The following is a 17,544-nucleotide window of genomic DNA, read 5'->3' as shown; positions in this document are numbered from 1 at the left end:
ATTCAACGGCCCAAAAGTCAATCTCATGGTATTATGGATAAAAAAATTTTTCCTATCTTGTGGCACAGGAAGGCATGTTCATGAACAAAGATCAACATGATATGTTTGCAGTTCAAAGAGCATCCACGTTGCAAGGTAAAGAGAATTAAATGACACAACACCCTGTAATCTAGATAGTGAACACGTAGATGTTAGCTTTTGTGATGAGTATTACATGCAGAACCCAGTCTGAAACTCTGCTTTTTCATTTTCTAGTTCATGAAAGTGATATTTTAAACTATTAAAAATCAGAGAGCATATCGCATCATAAACTAATGACCATAACTAGAAAATTTGTTTTAATATAGAAGGCTTAACAACAATATACTTATATGTGTAAAAAATATATATTCTAAGTGATATATACATAAACACATACATATTCAAATATCATAAGTGAAGAATAAAGTAGAGCTCAAGGACATGCCAGATGAAAGCAATAGTGAGTCACTATCTATAAGAAAGTAGTTGCCTAAAAACTCAGCTAGTACATTAAATAAAGAGAGGATGTATTGAATAAAGGATAAATGGTAAATATAAGATACATATGGGCTTATCAATCTTCCTTGAGAATGGATCAGGTTCAACTATTATTTCTGTTAGTATATTAAACACCAAATATATTTACAAGGGCTGATGAAAGTGGCTAAGAAGATATATACACCAAAATAATGCAACTCTTTCTCCCCTCCCCTAATCCTTAGTCTCTTGATTTATTACCTAAGTACAGAAAGTGATACCTTTTTCCTTCTTATCTGCTATGGATATGTTTGGTAGAAAGATTCAAACCAACCATTTAATAGTTTAATGCACTCTTTAAGACTCTTTTAACTCATGGTTTTCTAGCTTTCCTAGAAAAAAAAAATAAAATCAATACTCAAAAATAATGAAAGGAAATAATATATGGGATTATTCCTCTTTGATTTGAAGGACCAAGGGTCATCACACAAAGCCAACAGTGAGGTAGTCGATAATATCCCATTTGAATGATTTAGGTAGCAAGTGTAGAAGTTGACTAAAATGGCATTGAAGAGAAAAACATGTACCCCTTGAAGCAAGTGCAGCTGGAGGTGGGGGTAAGGGTTGGGCAGGGTGACAAGGAAGAACAGAATAGGAAATGGGTAAGGGTATATTCAGGACTAGCCTGAAGTTATTCCCAGGGCAAAGGCAGGGAATGGTTTGTTAAATTGCTACAATTAATGGGATTTGTTTCAGAACCAAGAACCACTGTCCTAAGAGTCCCACTGACAAATAAATATAAAGGGGATAAACCAAAAAAAGAGAACTTCCTTTGGATGTTAGAAGTGGGCCTTGATCTTCCTAAGAAAAATACCTTGCCTATTTCAAAAATTCTCTCCACTTAACTGAAGAGAGCTCTACATATAGACTGAAATACAGGCACTTTTTATCAGCCTTCTTCATAGGAAGAAAGTGGAAAAGGAGTTCAGTGAGGGGCTAGTGTCTTTTAACTTTTTCTCCCTGAATCTAGATGCCTAAAAAGTAAAAAGCATCCAGAACTTTCTTTGACAGATAGAAGAAAACATGAGGGAGTATGGTTTAAGCCACTAGGACACTATTTTATAATCCCCTCCAGCCTATCAACCTCAGAATATGAATGCTCTAATCCACCTTAAGGCATGAAGACAGGAAGGTAAATACTTGAGCTGTCCTCAATTGTCAGCAGAGAAATAGTCTGTAAAATGTATCAATTAACTATTATGCAAAAGGATGTAAGGCCCAAATAGTCTTTCAGTTGAAATCTCTAAACCCTTTTTTTAAACAAGCATTCTTATAGTATACTTTTAAAGAGATCTCTTACCTTGACAAAGTTATTATTTCCTGGAATTCTCTTACTAAGATTCTCAACGGTAGACTGGGTTCTTAGATCAAGCCACACTATAGACCAAAATATAATAACATATATGAAAAACTTCGTTTAAAAAAATCAGATCTTAATGAAATCATTGTCAAGGATAGGATACTGATTAGTTTCCGTAAGCAATTAAAATGCTAGAGGTTTCAAAAGATAGAAATTAGAAAATTAGAAATGAATGGGTATATTGTTAGAAAAAAGAATAAATTTATGAGGAAGAATTTAAAGCTTTTATGCCAAATTACAGACCAAGTTAGGAGAGTAATACAAACCTTAAGGTACTTATTTTGTATCCTTTTTATAGAAAAAAAAACAATGAAAAAATGTTTTGGATAAGAATTTTCTAAGAATACATGAGTAAAGACAAAGTCTAAATGCTCGGCAGGCTAGTCGCCGGGGCAGGATACATAGCTCAGGATCACCATACTGGGTATAAAGCAGGTATTTTAGAAAACTTGGGAGCAATTTGTGACAAAGCAGAGAACCTGGTACTATTTATTGAAGGAAAAAGTTAAGATTCAGTTTCTTATATATGAAATGCTTATGTACGTTAAACTCTTCCATTGCAAAAGTAGGCTAGAAGCCAGAATTGTTAAAAGAATTGTTTAAAGGTCAGCATTCTTGCTTCACACTAGATTGTAAAAAAATCTGTTTTAAGAGATCATTATTTATACTAAGTAACTATCATCCACTTTCAGATCCTCTAGTAGAAAATATTTCTGTTCTGCTTCATGACAGAAGGCCTGAGAAAGAAAAGGTATCACCTAAAGCAACTGTGAAAGGTAACCAATAGGTCAGCTGACTTTTCTTTGTCAGATTTAAGTTTTGTACTTAATTTCTATCACTTTTAATCTGTTAGTAGTCACTAACAGATTATTTTTGGCACGGACTGTGCTCAGATGCCTCCTGAAAAGCCTCAGGCCCATAGTTTATTTACAGGGCACCAGGGAAGATAAAACAGGCTTGCCCACTGCACACGTGAATGCTGGCCACTTAAGTGCATAGTTTGGTTCACCCTTAACTAGACTATTCCTGTCGTTTCATTTAAAAACCAGTTCTTTTCTGTAGTGAGTTTTAATCAGTTCTTTCTAATTACCTCAACTGTCATTTCCCCCGAGGGCTGCCTGAGCTTGATTTTGACAGTGGCTACTTCAGGACAATAGACTGGTTTCCACAGGTGTGAAAAGCAGTGAGAAAAGGCTCCTCACAACTGAGGAAAGAGAAGACAGAGAGGAACACCAGGGGAATGCATGGCCTATACAGCACACCTGCATTTGCCGCCCACCACGTATTCCTCTTGCTCCTGGGAAGTATCTCAAATTCTCTTCAGGAAATGGTCTCTCCCTCATCCTCAGCCATGTGGTTTGCCGGAGATCTGACCCTACCCGTAGCTCCAGCATCATGTCCCGATCCTGGTGACTGATTCAGTAGAGAGTGGAGTCTAATCAGCCCAATGGAGGTTTGTGCTCAGTCTGACAGGGCCCCTCTCCTCAGCTCTACTAGGCAGTGTGTGGCTGGGACTCCTGTCCCCATGAAGAGAGGAGCTGAACTGGCCACATCTGGAGCCATCCCAGAAAAAGATTTGTGGGGAATCCAGGTCATATTGTCTGAGTCTAGAATTAGCACCTGAACTAAGCTACTGTTGCATTGCTGGTTCCAGGAACTAAAGAATTACTTTAAAAAATTGTTTTACTTTATTTAGTGAGGGTTGAGTTTTCTATTACTTGCATTGTGATTGATATAAGCTCATTAGCAGCAGCAGCATGGAGTGGGCAAGCACCCCCATGCTCAGGGAACCGAGGCAGTCCACTTTGCACACAGGGGCGGGATTGCATGACTGTGGCAAAAGCAGACCTTCCTCATTAGGCAAGCAACCCCAGCAGGTACTAGCAGGACTAATTGGGAAAAGGAGAGGAATTCCAGAGAGAAAGTTTGAGTCTATGACAGGTAGAATCAACAAACACATCTCAATTCTCAGTGTTTCGAGCTACACCGGGCTGGGGGGTTTAAAATCAATCAAGTGTGATTCAACTACTTACTTTTAAAAAAATGAAATAGGATGGATTAGAATGATAAGAGAGTTCACTGAACTCAGAAAGGCTAAGAATGGACTTGTGAAACTTTTGTTTTAGTTATGGGAGTTTGATGAATCATGATATAAAATAGCTTTCTTATTAAGAGACATGAACAAAGGACCTGAAAGTCATTGTTCTAGGCTGTTTAATGGCTCAAAGCCTCCTAGATCAGGGCTTTTCTGTATTTTAATGTAAAGAGTTACTATACTAAGGAGCTTAAAGATGGACCCCATTCCCTGATATTCTAGAAAAGTAGGTCCAGGGAGGGAGCCCAGAAATATGTCTTTTAAATGTGCCAGCCAGAGGCACCTGGGTGGCTCAGTGGTTGAGCATCTGCCTTTGGCTCAGGTCATGATCCCTGGGTCCTGGAATCAAGTCCTGCATCGGGATCCCCACAGGAAGTCTGCTTGTCTCTCTGCCTCTCTCTGTGTCTCTCATGAATAAATAAATAAAATCTTAAAAAAAATAAATAGGTGCCCACCCTTTAAGAAACACTGCTAGACTCCACAGCAGTGGTCCTTACCCAGAAAGCATACCAGAATCCCCTGGAAAAATTTGAAATCACACATTCCAAGCCCTACTTTGCAGGATTCTAGTTGCAGGTCTAGGCAAGGAAGGCCCGAGTCTATTTTTGTTAGGGGCATCCCAAGTTATTCAGTGTTATACTAGAACTTGAGAAGCTCTTTTCTAGGGCATGGTATTTAGGATATAGAATTTGTTCCAGTTATTTCTTTAAAAACAAAATGACAAACTGATGACCAGGTGGTTCCCCGGAGTTCCAGTGGCTCTGCGACTCTATTGCTCCTGGACAAGGACCACTTACATAACTGGACACTTTACTCTTCACTTGAGAGCTTGGAAGTCTCCACAGTGGAATCCACAGAATCAATCCCTCACCAAAAAGAGTCAAAACACTGGGCATGAAATCAGGAGACCAAAGTTCTAGGTCTTCTGATTTTGCCACCAGCAAGTTATGTGACTTAAGCAAGTTATTTCACCTCTCGTGGCTTAGATTTCCTGAATATAAAATAAGGCAGTGAGACTAGATGGTGTCCCTAGTCCCTCTCCCACCATTATTCCACCATCACAGAAGGCTGGCAGATTCACTTTGTTTTTATAGCCCCAGAGTTTAAGGCAATTAGAATACATGGAATGAATTAGTACAACTGCCAAGGAGAAAAATGTCAGTGGTTGATACACTACCAAACAATTCACAAATGCTCAAAAATTAATTGAATTAAGAACAAAAAAAATTAGAAAACTCATTAAAGAAGCTAAGATGGCAGAATTAGATTTGCAGACGAAGAGACCAAAAGCCAAAGAGAAGACCCCAAGCTGGAGGACTGTGCCCCCGGTGGAGGTGATTTCTGAGAACAATCAAAAGAAGTGCCAGATCCAGATCCAGCAGCGGTGGTCAATTTCCCCCATCACGTGTCTGGGTCTGGGTCGGAAGGCCGGGAGTGAGCAGGGGCCGGAGCGCCAGATACCTGAGGAAGTGCCAGCAGCTGGAACTGCAGAGCCAGAGGGGACGGCGGCAACTGGATCTGAAGGACCAGGAGAAACTGGAGCAGCTGGAGCATTAGGAGAAATAATGGCAATTCATGCTAGAGGTGGCCAGATTCAAGGTCTGTGTTGTCTCGCTGACCACTTAGGAAATGGCAGATCACTTGGGCGAGTTAATCAGAACAAACATTTTCTATGCATTTGAGCATAGAAAAAGAAAGGAAGAGCCAAGGAGTAGAAAGGAAACGAAGGCAGTCGGGTCAGATTCTCCAGTTCGGGGGACTTCACCCATGAGGACAAAGACCAGGTAATATGTGCTTGTACTTCAGGATGAGTCTTCCCTACCTGGCAACGTATCTGTACCCTCCTTAGAAAAGTGGCTCCGCCGGTTACTGACTGCTCACCTGACCAGCGACCAGTGAATCTGAATCGAAAGGTCATGGACTGTTCCTTAGAAAGGAACGCTAAGGAGTGTGCCACAATCTCTGTTGGGGTGATTTATAGGGAGACGTGAAAAGGCTGCTTTGGGAAGGCAAGGCCCCAAGAAAGCACTTCCGTGGTAGGGTTAGCAGGAGGTGAAGCCCACCACCACAAACAGGAAAAACGTGGCTAGAGGGAACAGGAACTTCTAAGTTCTAAAGTAATTTGGAAAAAAAACAAAAAAAGAAGGAAAATAGATGCTAGGGAGTCCAGAACACCATACAGCCTGCTTTTTATAAGGCATGTCCCTTATTCAGACCCAGTAAATCTGATTTAAATGGTTCAAACCATGAAATGAGAAAGTTTTTTTTTTAAACCCAGTTGGATGACAAGATAAACTTTCATTTGTATTAAATAAAGTCGCAACCAAAATACAGCTCTGTTTAGATTTAGTCTGGTCTGAAAAACCAAAGTTTTAAGAGTGAAGAGATATGCAGTTACCTCAATGCCCACAGACCAGGGTCAGTTTGGAGATGCAGTGACAGTACAGAGGAAGAAATGACTTTCAGAATACTTAAATTTGCATCATTTTTGGTTAGTCATAAAAATAGAAGGGAAAAGTACCTAAGAAAAAAATTGAAAATTAACTAGAAATCATCTGAGTTTTTCAATGGACTAGAAGCAAAGGCAAATAATACATCTCTGAGAGGGCTGACTGTGTGGAGCTACCAGCCTGATGGGAAGTGACCCGAAGGTGAGGCCCCAGGTTACAGAGCACGCCCTAAGCAAGGACTGCTGACGGTTACACAAAGTACTATCAGCTTGCTTCCCCCACGAGAGAGGATAATAGTAAACCAGATTTAATTGCTATGTGTTATCACTTGCCAAAAGTTAAGCTATTAATTAAGCTGGGCAAGAGGTCACTTGCCAAGGAGAAGAGACTATAATCGATGACTGTCCCTCACCTGATGGCATTTTCAGAAATCACCTGGGGCCAAAAGAAAAATGGAGCATTAGGGAGGGGGGTGATTTAAAACATATATGTGCCACACCTTGGGGCTGAAAAGTATTTCAGCTCTTGGGTGAATAAATGCTGGAATGCTGATGACTGACACAGGTGTCTGTGACCCAGGTAAGCTTTGCATTTCTCCGAAGAACACCTGTCATGTATAAATCAATCATTCCATCTGGCATTCCTGAATTGTAAAAAGACTATCAGCCAGTTCAGAACAGTGGCCATGGCTAACACTTACTGAAGCCTTCTAATTTGCTAGGAACTCTACACATATTAACTCACTTCTTTTTACCTCATGCCTAGGAGGTTCACACTTTCAATTTCTCCAATTTAACTGAGAGAACAGGTACAGAATGGTAGTAAGTGGAAAAGCCAGGATTTAAACCCACAGTCTGAATCCAGCATGAAACCACTACGACACAGATAAGCCAGAATGAATTCAAAGTCTTAAACAGAATATAAAGAAATATTAAAGATCAGAAACTTCAAAGTTGAAATCAGATTCAGTTTCTCTTTAAATTGGCCAGAGTTGAAGAATTTATCAATTGCAAAATACACAGAAATTTTCTTTTTTACCCTGGATTGAAGGAAATGTAAGGCATTCAAAGAATTTTGTAATAAAGGACTCGAAATAAGGAGAAATTAAGTATATCTTGATCAAGCTGAATATTCCAGATTTTTACAAAAGTAAAAAAAAATTTGCTCCCTTCCAAAGCACAGCAATAAAAACAAAACCACACTTTTGTTGTTTCAAGACAAGTGTGCTTCCAAATTTTAGGTAGCTTGCCATTTATGGTTTTTTTTTCATGCTGATACTCTGAAACATAATCCAGTTCCAGAAAAGGTTAAAAAAAAGTTGAGCTCAAGGTTCCTTCAGATCTTGACAGATGATTACACGGGTTTAATCATTGGCCCGGGGTTAACCAGTATGTAAAAACTAAAAAAGACAAAAAGGATGATCAATGTTTACAACTGCAACACTGCATGAAGAGCTATATAGGAACTTTATTTTTTTTAATATTTTATTTTTTTTATTTATTTGAGAGAGGGAGAGTGTGGGAGGAGGAGCAGAGAGGGATAAAGACAAGCAGACTCTTATCAAGTGCAGAGCCAGCATGGGGCTTGATCTCACGACCTGAGCAGAAATCAAGTCAGACGCTCAATCAACTGAACCACTCAGGGGCCCCTATTTTTATTTTATTTGAAGATTTTATTGAAGTAATCTCTACACCTAACATGAGGCTCGAATTTATAACCCCATGAACAAGAGTCACATGTTCCACTGACTGAGCCAGTCAGGAGCCCCACAGGATACTTTAAATCCAACATCTTAGAAATAAATGTTTGCAATACCATTTAAATAAAGAAAAATTGAGGACAAATTATTCTTGTTAGTGGTTTTCTTTCATATACTAAGGGTCTCAAATCAGTGACTCTTGCCTCTCTGGATATTAGTCTTTAATATGCATATTTTTATATTACATCATGAATTATGCTCTACAGAAAGCTACTGTAGCAAGGTCATATTGCACTTAGGCTTGCCATGCACACTCATCAAGTTTAAGTAACAGAGTGACAAAAACTGTCCAAGAAGGACAGAAAAACAGTTGGGCCATCCTCGTTAGGCCAGAATGTTTCACTGGCAGCATCAGTGAAATTGCACACGAAGATATTAAACATCACTGATCCAAGCCTTTTCCTACCACTTCAGTGGTTTTGGGCTTGGCTGTGCAGTTGTAGTTGTGTTCAGTTTCGTCTTTGGTGTATTTGTAAACCCCAACCTTTCTTTCACTAATTCTTAGGAGATTGCAAGGTCTCTAGACCACTAATAAGAACTGGTTTTGGGAGGAAAAGGCTTAGAAAAGTAGTAGGGATTGGGGTGCAGGGAAGTCCTTGGAAAAGAATACTGATGAAGGGAATGATAAGAGGGAGAGAAAAAAGCCTCGCAAGGATGAGTGAAGACAGTCAAAGGATCCAGGGCCACAAAGCTCCTGCAGTCCACCCGGGCCATCAGAATCAACGGCTGCATCAGGGCACAGTGACCGCAGAGCAGTGATGCAAAGTGACACTGCTCTATTTTAGGTACCACACCAATGTTTACCTCGCCCACCACACAATTAGCACACAAATTCTAAAACTGTATGGAACTAGCCATCGGTGCCTCAATGGACAGATTTAAATGTTTTTTTTTTTTCTGTGCTTATAACTGTTATAAAAGACGTCAGTAAACACACACACTTTTATTGGAAGCAAGAAAAAAATAGGCTTTCTTAGTCTTTAACTTCTTCATCAAGTGTATTTCAGATCCACAAATAGGACCCTGAAGGCTTCCTACCTCTGTCCTGGTACTGGGGATGAGTGAGCTGATTGCTTATCACAGATGCCTTGGGCCATAAACAAGAAGACCACATAAAAAAAGCAATTTTTAAAAAGAGAAGTGTAGACTGCTTCTCTCATTGGCCTGTCTATAGCAAACACTGCTCATCAGTTACATAATTGAGTGAGTAAAGAGGGAGATGAAGAGGAGGACAGGACTAGAGTGACAGAGGGACAAAGAGAGAGGAGAGAGAATAAAATCCACAGGCTGTGATATAAACAAAGACGAAGCTCAAAGACAAAGATATGTGAAAATCTGATTCTGTTTCCACCAACCCCACCTTGTGTTAAGAGAAAGCTGCCGAAGATTTAATATTATGTTGATGTTCTCAACTGAGACTTGCATGGAGGTATGACACCTTAGCATTTTCCCGGGTGACATAAAATTGGAGGCGGAATCTATCCTTGGCATGACGGAGTGGCTTCCCTTCTCAGGCAATTACTCCTCCTCTCTCCTCCTTTTCTATCTGCCTTCCTCCTTTTTACTTCCAGATTCCCCTCCTTGGCCCTCTGAGACACAAAGGCAAGCACCGGGCCTGCCTGGTTTGTCACTAGATGCCTAGGGCTCATTACAGAACCTGTACCCAGAAGGGTTCTTTGACTTTTGTTGAATTTACATTCATTCCTATAGTCATCGATAATAAACTGCGACTGTCCGGTGCCGACTTTAAGTCTCCATCTTACATCTGAACAATCTCTTTATAAAAGAGCCACAAACTTAATTGCCCGTAAATGAGCTTTGATTACAAGTCCAATACTCACCTCGTTCAAAGAAGCAAGCCATTCTTCTCCCAGGCTGGCACTCCTTAAATATTTCCTTCTGTTCTCTCAGGCTAAAAATCTGCAGCTCTGTCTCCCCTGCCCCCCCCCCACCTTATCTTTATGCCCCATCTGATTTATAAACATACAGGTGATATCTTTCCTCTGAAAGGTCTCTCCAGCTTGCCTTCTCTCCAATGTCTTGGCACTAATCCCATCCACTGATTAGCAGTCTCAACCGCTTTGCCAGAATTTATGGTGGAGAAACAAATCTTGTCCTTTTTCATATACTTATCTACATATTTGGATTTAAATGCTTTCTATATGTCCTTCCTTCCTGTTTCCCATTTCTTATTCTTTCCTTGCCTTTTTTTAAAAAAATCATTCAGTATTTCCCCTTTATAAGCTTGTTAATTACACATTATTTTACTCTCATTGTTTCCCCGAAATTATTGCAACACGCATCCTTGACGATACAAGGACCAGAAAACAGTTTAGACTCGTCTGCCCCAAATTCCTTTCATGTACAACTGCTGCCGTGCATTTTAATACTTAATGTATTTTGAACATCATAAGATGTTATTGTTTCATGCCATCAAAATTCATTTAGACTGACCCTTTCTAGAGCTTTACATTCCTTATAACATTGCCAAACTCCTGGGTGAGACCATTTCCCTTCTACATGAAAAAAGTGCTTAGTTTTTCTTTCAGTGGGGGTTTGCTTGCAATGATTTCTGTTTTTTTGTTTGTCTTTGCCTTTATATTTCACCTTAATTATGTAAGAATATTTTCACAGGTATAGAATCCTAGGTGGAAGTTATAGTCATAAAGCATTTTAGAGATTTCATTCTATTGTATTCTGACTTACTTTGTTTCCATTGAGAAATCAATTGAAAGTCAGTGTGGCACTCCTGAAGGTCATATCCTCTGGCTACGTAAACATTTTTCTTTTTATCTTCAGGTCTCTTCGTATATTTATATATGGCTTTCTGTATTTATCTTGCCTGGGAATCACAGTGCTTCTTGAATCTGTGATAGCTTTCATCAGTTTTGAAAAACCTTATCATTTCTCTTTCCTCTTCTCCTGGGACTCCAGTGACAAATATATTAGACCTCCTCACCTTACTCCATCTTTCTCCTAGATTCTTCTCTGTTTTCTAAACCTTTATCTCTCTGTGCTCTAGTCTGGATATTTACTTCTGGTCTCTCTCCCAGTTTACTGATTCATCTCCAGCTGTGTCTAATCTTTTGCGAAACTCATCAACTGAGTTTTTAACACAGCTCCAGAATTTCTATTTTTAAATTCCCAACTCTTGGCTAAGGTGATTAATTTTGTCAAGCAATTCCTTGAACATGTATTACTTTAAAGACTGAGAAGTCTAATATCGGGATTTCCTATGGGTTGGTTTTTAAGGTTGTTTCTGTTGGTTTTTAGTCATGTTTTGTATGCTTGATTCTTTTTTTTAGTAGAAAACTAGAAATCATATATGAAAAACTCTAGAGATAATCTTCCTCCAAAAAGGGTTCATTTTTGTTTCTGAAAGGGAGTTAGGCTAAGAGCATTAGCAATCTTAGATCATCATAATCTGCTCAGTGCTTTAAATTACTTGAATCTGGGCTTTACTTCCTGTGACAGAGTATTTCCAGTTTACTTCACTTTTTGGGTTGGCCCATCACAATCACAATCAAAAGTCTAGGATTTTGCCCCTATTCATCTCTACCCATGGCAGCCTGACTGCCTTTTGAAATGAAAATGCTGCTTAGCCTCAGATACTCCTTTTAGAATCTACCAGTATTTCTAGGGAATAAGCAGCACTGAATGCCAGGTTTATCTCTCTAGGCTTTCCTTCTCTCCTGGATCTTGGTCCTATAATTCCTCACTGCCTTGGTAGCCTTCAAGTCCCTCAGACAGAGTTTTGTTTTGTCTAACTTCTTGAACTGTTCTCAGTAGAAAGGTACATTTGAACCAACCCATTCCTCCATAAGGGAAGGTACATTCTCCTTTATTACTCATTTTGTCCCATGTTACCCAGCGCATGGCTTTCAGTGCCTTCTATATCCTCCCCAACCCCTTTTTATCCAAAATAGGCTTTGGGGTTAGAGGTTTATGTTCAAACTGTGGCTTTACCTCTATTTACAGCTATACGGCCTTGGACAAGGTATGTAGCTGCCCCCTCCACCCCCCTAATTCGTTTGTAAGAAAAGGCAAGTAAAACCTGCTTCAGGGTCATTGAGATTAAATAATAGGGATGAAGTGTTTAGCAAAATCCTTAGTACACAGTAATGTTAGCACTTACTGAGCATTATTATCACTGCTAGTTTTATTAAAACTAATAAAGAAGCCATCCTACCCACGAATCTGATCAGTCTCTTCACTCTTTGGTGAAATATTGTATAGACATTTTCACCTTCATCGCTTGTTCACACTAGCCTTCAATATTCCCTTTTCCTAATATAATCCAACACATTCTACAAGCCCTAAAATGGAGTTCAAGCTCCTGCAGAAGTATGCCCAAAATTCAAAATCCATACTAACGTGTACTTCCTCTAATTCCTATTCATTTTATCAACATAGCTTATCAACTATTCCCTAATTTTGTGTTAGCCTCTTATAAAACTGCCCAATAACTCATAGTCTCCATAACACATGTAGTATAGCACCAAACATAAGAGGTTCTCAAGACATGTGCATGGTTCAGTATTGAAAAAAAATTCCTCGGGCAGCAGTTTAGCGCCGCCTGCAGCCCAGGGTGTGATCCTGGAGACCCGGGATCGAGTCCCACATCAGGCTCTCTGTATGGTGCCTGCTTCTCCCTCTGCCTATGTCTCTGCCGCTCTCTCTCTCTCTGAATAAATAAATAAAATCTTTTTAAAAAAAGAAAAAAAAGAAAAAATTCCTCATATCCCATAGGTGCAGTAGAAATTAATACTGAAAAGCACATAGGATGGGGCACAGAGGGACAAAGGTAGAAGAAAAGGAAATGACTACATAAGCAAATCAGAAAACAAAGTTATTTCTGGTGAAATATTTACTTAAATCTTTTACTATAACTTCCACTAAGCTAGTTGCATTATTTTAAAATGACAACTCAAAGTCCAAAGTTGCATTTTTACAATTCAAAGTTTAGAGTTTAACAGGAACTTTCTGGTTGTTTTGAGAAGGTCCATCCTTTTCCCCCATGGGGAAAAAAAGCAAAACCTAACTAGTTCAAGATGTTGGCTAATAGTGATCCATGAAAGAATACCCCCTAGGTATCAGTCATTAAAACTGTAATATCCTGCTTTGCTTATATTCAAAATGATTTGCTCATGAGAATGAGAACAAAATAAAGATTTAAAACGTGTACTTTTGTGTAACAGGACCTATAGTTACAATTGACATTTTTTGAGTCTTTAATTTTTTTAAACAAAGTACCGAAGATATACTAAATTGTCTCTAATAACACAATTACAGCAAATATCTAATTTTTTACAAAGATTATTTCCAAAGGTTTTATGCTACTCTTACCAGGCACCGTTTTAGTGTATTTTCTGCTCAAAGATCACTTTCTTCCAATCAATATTAAAGTAACTATAAAGTAAAAATAGCTCACTCTAAAAATCATACCATCTCTGACAATTTCTACCTCCATTCCACACCTCACAACCTGGTATTTTATTGACAAAAAATTGTGTTTTGTTATTTGTGAACAGAATGATGTGTTTTAGTGACTGTGTATTTACAACAGAAGTTTCCTTTTAGCAAATGACAGTGTCATTTAGTACCTAATGTCATGTGCTAAGAGAATACTACAATACGCTCATGGTCATTTAACATTTAAGTAAGATGTAATAGCTAATGTTGGTGTATTTGAGATTTTGAGTTTTGGAACCCCAGTTGAAATAGCCAAATGTGTAGCGGAAGGAGCTAAAATTTTGAGATTTTATTTTCAGAACCTCAGGTGAGTCCATTCAAATTACCAGATGGGAAAACAAGTACACAAGTACTTTATAGAGATAGGTATGTGAACATGTGTAATTTCGATTTTTAAGGGGAGGAGGCGGGATCTCTTTTAGGTTTCAAAAGCAACAGGGACCATGAAACAGTTCGGGCAACACTGAACCATTTGTATGATACAAATAATCAAGAAAAGGAGGAAACAAGGGGAAAAGTTAATTCAAGATGTGAATAAATACCAGAAGATGGTAAATACCTAAAAACTGATTTCTTAGAGGACTATACGTGCCCATCCCATCTGAGTCTAGGAAACATGACCACATGCTTTCTCAGCCAGACCTTTCAGGGTGACAGTGTCTGCAAGTGGAGAAAGGCCTCTCATTTGACATCCATGAATAACAGCTTACCCACAGCATTGTAGAGTGGCTCTCCAGTTAACTTGTCCCAGACTACAGTGGTTTCCCTCTGGTTACTGACACCAATAGCTTGAAAGAGAAAATTAAACAGAAGGGAGTACAAATTAAACAAGTAGAAAACTACTTCAGGAGAATAGTTCTCATGTTTTCTTTTTAATAGGCATAACTAAACATAACAGTTTGAAAAAACATTTGGCACTTTTGTCGTGGTACTGAATATATTGTCTGTGAGTGGCTCCAGGAAAAGTAAACACCCACTGTCAAGAGCTTCTTTTTATTTCTACAGACTGCTTCCTGCCTCACCACCAGCACAAAATGAACCCAGATCAATATCCAAATGAAAGGCTCCCAGGTTACCTTATAAAAAAGGGAATGCACTAAGTCCAAATTTACAGTGCCCAATTTATTATTCTAAGGAGACCAACAATCATCTCATCCATTTATTTACTAATTGCTATAAGCGATTTCTCTCTCTGTGCATGCATGCACCTGCATTTTAAGAAAACAGATAAAATCCTTCAGGCTGGGCAACCTCCTATGGTGGTTCTTTGGGAATTGTTTTGTTCTCATATTTGAGTATGTTGTAAGACATATGAATTTGAATCAGGCTTAAATACAACATGTAATGGCATTTACATTATACTGACCTTCATAGGACTCAAATGCCATAGTTACAGTTACTATAAGTAAAACACTAATCCATACCATTTTACTCAATTCAGCTTGATTCAGCTAACTCACAGGTTCTCAGACTTGGCTGTACATTAGAATCAACTGGAGAGCTTTAAAAAAAACATCAATGCCCAGGCCATGACCCAAACATTCCAATTTAACAGACGGAGTAGGATCTGAGCATTACTATTTTTCCTTAAAGTTCCCCGAGTGATTCTACTGTGCAGCCTGGGTTGAACACACTGGCCTGAAGTATTGAACTCTTTCAGAATGTAAGGTGAAGACCGACTTTAAAGGCTACATAATCAATAATAGACAGGTCTTCCGATTAAATTTCCCCCAAAACGACTCCTCATGTGACCATTCAGACAGCACTTCTAGTGACAAAATACTCAGTACCTCTCGAGGCAGACCAATCTTTATTCACAACTTTGTTTTTTTAAAAAAATCCTCTTCCTTGTAGCTCTCACCTACAGATCTTAGCTACAGTCTTTGGAGATACATGCAATAAGATTAATACTTTTATATGTGAGTTTTTCATGAACTTGAGGCAGTTGTATGGTCCCTCAGGTCTTCTTTTCCCCTATATAAGCTAAACAGTCCAATTTCCTTCTACTGCTCCCACCATATGGTATGGTTTATTTTTATTTTAAGTAATCCCTATGCCCGGCATGGGGCTCAAGCTCACAACCCTAAGATCAAGAGTCAGATGTTCTACTGACTGAGCCAGCCAGGCCCCCTTCCACGTGGTATGACTGAAAGTCCCTTGACCACCTCCCCTAGGAACACACAACTTTCTGTCCAGATTGTTCAAATTGTATACCTAGAATAAAACATAACTGGAATGTTCTGAATAGCACAGAGTTGAGGGGGAACCAATAGTTCCCTTGTTCTAAATAATCTTTGTTTTAAAGCTCAAAACAACAGTTTATTTTTAAAACCATACACTAGAATCTAAACTAAAAAGTAATTAGACTTTACTGTAAGGGGATTTTATATGTAATAGAGAGCAATGAAAACTGGCCTGTGGAAAATGAGCTACATACTTTTTATTAAGGTACATAGTTGACACAAAACATTAGTTTCAAGTATACAACATAATGACTGGATACACTGCAGAGATCACAGTAAATCTAGTATCCTCTTGTCACCATACAAAGTTACATAATATGCAATACAATATTGTTGACTATAGTCATCATGCTGCACATCATATCCCCATGACTTACTTATTTTATGACTGAAGTTTGTACCTCAACTCCCTTCTCCCATTTTGGGCCCTCCCCCCAGCAACCACCAATCTGATCTCTGCACCTATGAGTTTTGTTTTGTTCATGTTGTTTTTAAAATTCCACATAAAAGTAAAGTCCTACAGCATTTGTCTTCCTGTCTGACTTATTTCACTTAGCATACCCTTAAGGTCCATCCATGTTGTCACAAATGACAAGATTTCATTTTATGACTGAATAATATTCCATTGTATATTCGTCCATCAAAGGACACTTTGGTTGTTTACATATCTTGGCTATTGTGAGTCACTGCAATGAACATAGGGGTGTATTTATCTTTTTGAATTAGTGTTTTCATTTTCTTTGGATAAATACCCAGAAGTAAAATTGCTGGATCATATGGTAGTTCTGTTTTTAGTTTTTGGAGAAACCTCCATACTGTTTTCCACAGTTGGCTGCACCAGTTTGCATTCCCACTAACAGTGCACGAGGGTTCCCTTTCCTCCACAACCTCACCAACAGTTGTCACAGTTTTGAGAATAGCTATTCTGATAGGTGTGGTGTGATTATTTCATTGGGATTTTGATTTACATTTGCCTGAAAATGAGCGATGATGAGCATTTTTTCAGGTGCCTATTGGCCATGTGTATGACTTCTCTGGAAAAAAGACATTTGGGTCCTGTGATCATTTTTTAATCAGACTATCTGTTTGCTATTGAGTTGTATGGATTCTTTGTAGCTTTGGTATTAACCCCTTATCAGATAAATGATTTGCAAATATATTTTCCCATTTAGTAGGTTGCTTATTTTGTTGATGGTTTCCTTTGCTGTGCAGTAAGCTTTTTAGCTCAATTTAGTTTAGTTTTTGATTACTGATTCAAACTCCTTGCTAAAAAAAATAAAAAACAAACAAACAAACAAACAAAAAAACAAACTCCTTGCTAATGTTTGGCCTATTCTGATTTTCTATACCTTTGTGATTCAGTCTGGGAAGAGTGTAGGTTTCCAGGAATGTATCAATTTCTTCTAGGTTGTCCAATTTATTTACCTAGAATTGTTCATAGCATTCTCTTACGATGCTTTGTATTTCTTTGGTATCAGTTGTAACTTCCACCCTTTCATTTATTTATTTTGTTTTTAGGTAGTCCGGCTAACAGTTCATCTAAATAACCTTTATCCAAGTATGGGGAAAGGAAATGAGGAATTAAGGCCCCAGAGCCTCAATGTTCT

General features: G+C 38.6%; 1 protein-coding gene across 7 annotated transcripts in view; it reads right to left on the bottom strand.

The window, feature by feature from the left end:
- Nucleotides 1–17,544, bottom strand: part of GK (glycerol kinase) — a 77,085-nt gene that overhangs the window by 40,807 nt on the left and 18,734 nt on the right. For 5 of the 7 annotated variants that reach the window (XM_049107332.1, XM_049107335.1, XM_049107334.1 and 2 more), the window contains exons 4-6: nt 14,405–14,482; nt 5,475–5,558; nt 1,859–1,935 (exon numbers count right to left, since the gene is read on the bottom strand). In XM_049107332.1, the coding sequence (XP_048963289.1) occupies nt 1,859–1,935; nt 5,475–5,558; nt 14,405–14,482 (239 nt within the window). The remainder of the gene's footprint in view (nt 1–1,858; nt 1,936–5,474; nt 5,559–14,404; nt 14,483–17,544) is intronic. The other 2 variants (XM_025439332.3, XM_025439338.3) reach the window with 1 other exon arrangement.

The sequence above is a fragment of the Canis lupus genome, chromosome X, assembly GCF_003254725.2.
Source record: "Canis lupus dingo isolate Sandy chromosome X, ASM325472v2, whole genome shotgun sequence".
Classification (NCBI taxonomy): Eukaryota; Metazoa; Chordata; class Mammalia; order Carnivora; family Canidae; genus Canis; species Canis lupus.
Note: the sequence above shows the minus strand (reverse complement) of the source record. Positions and strands in the feature narration are given on the sequence as shown.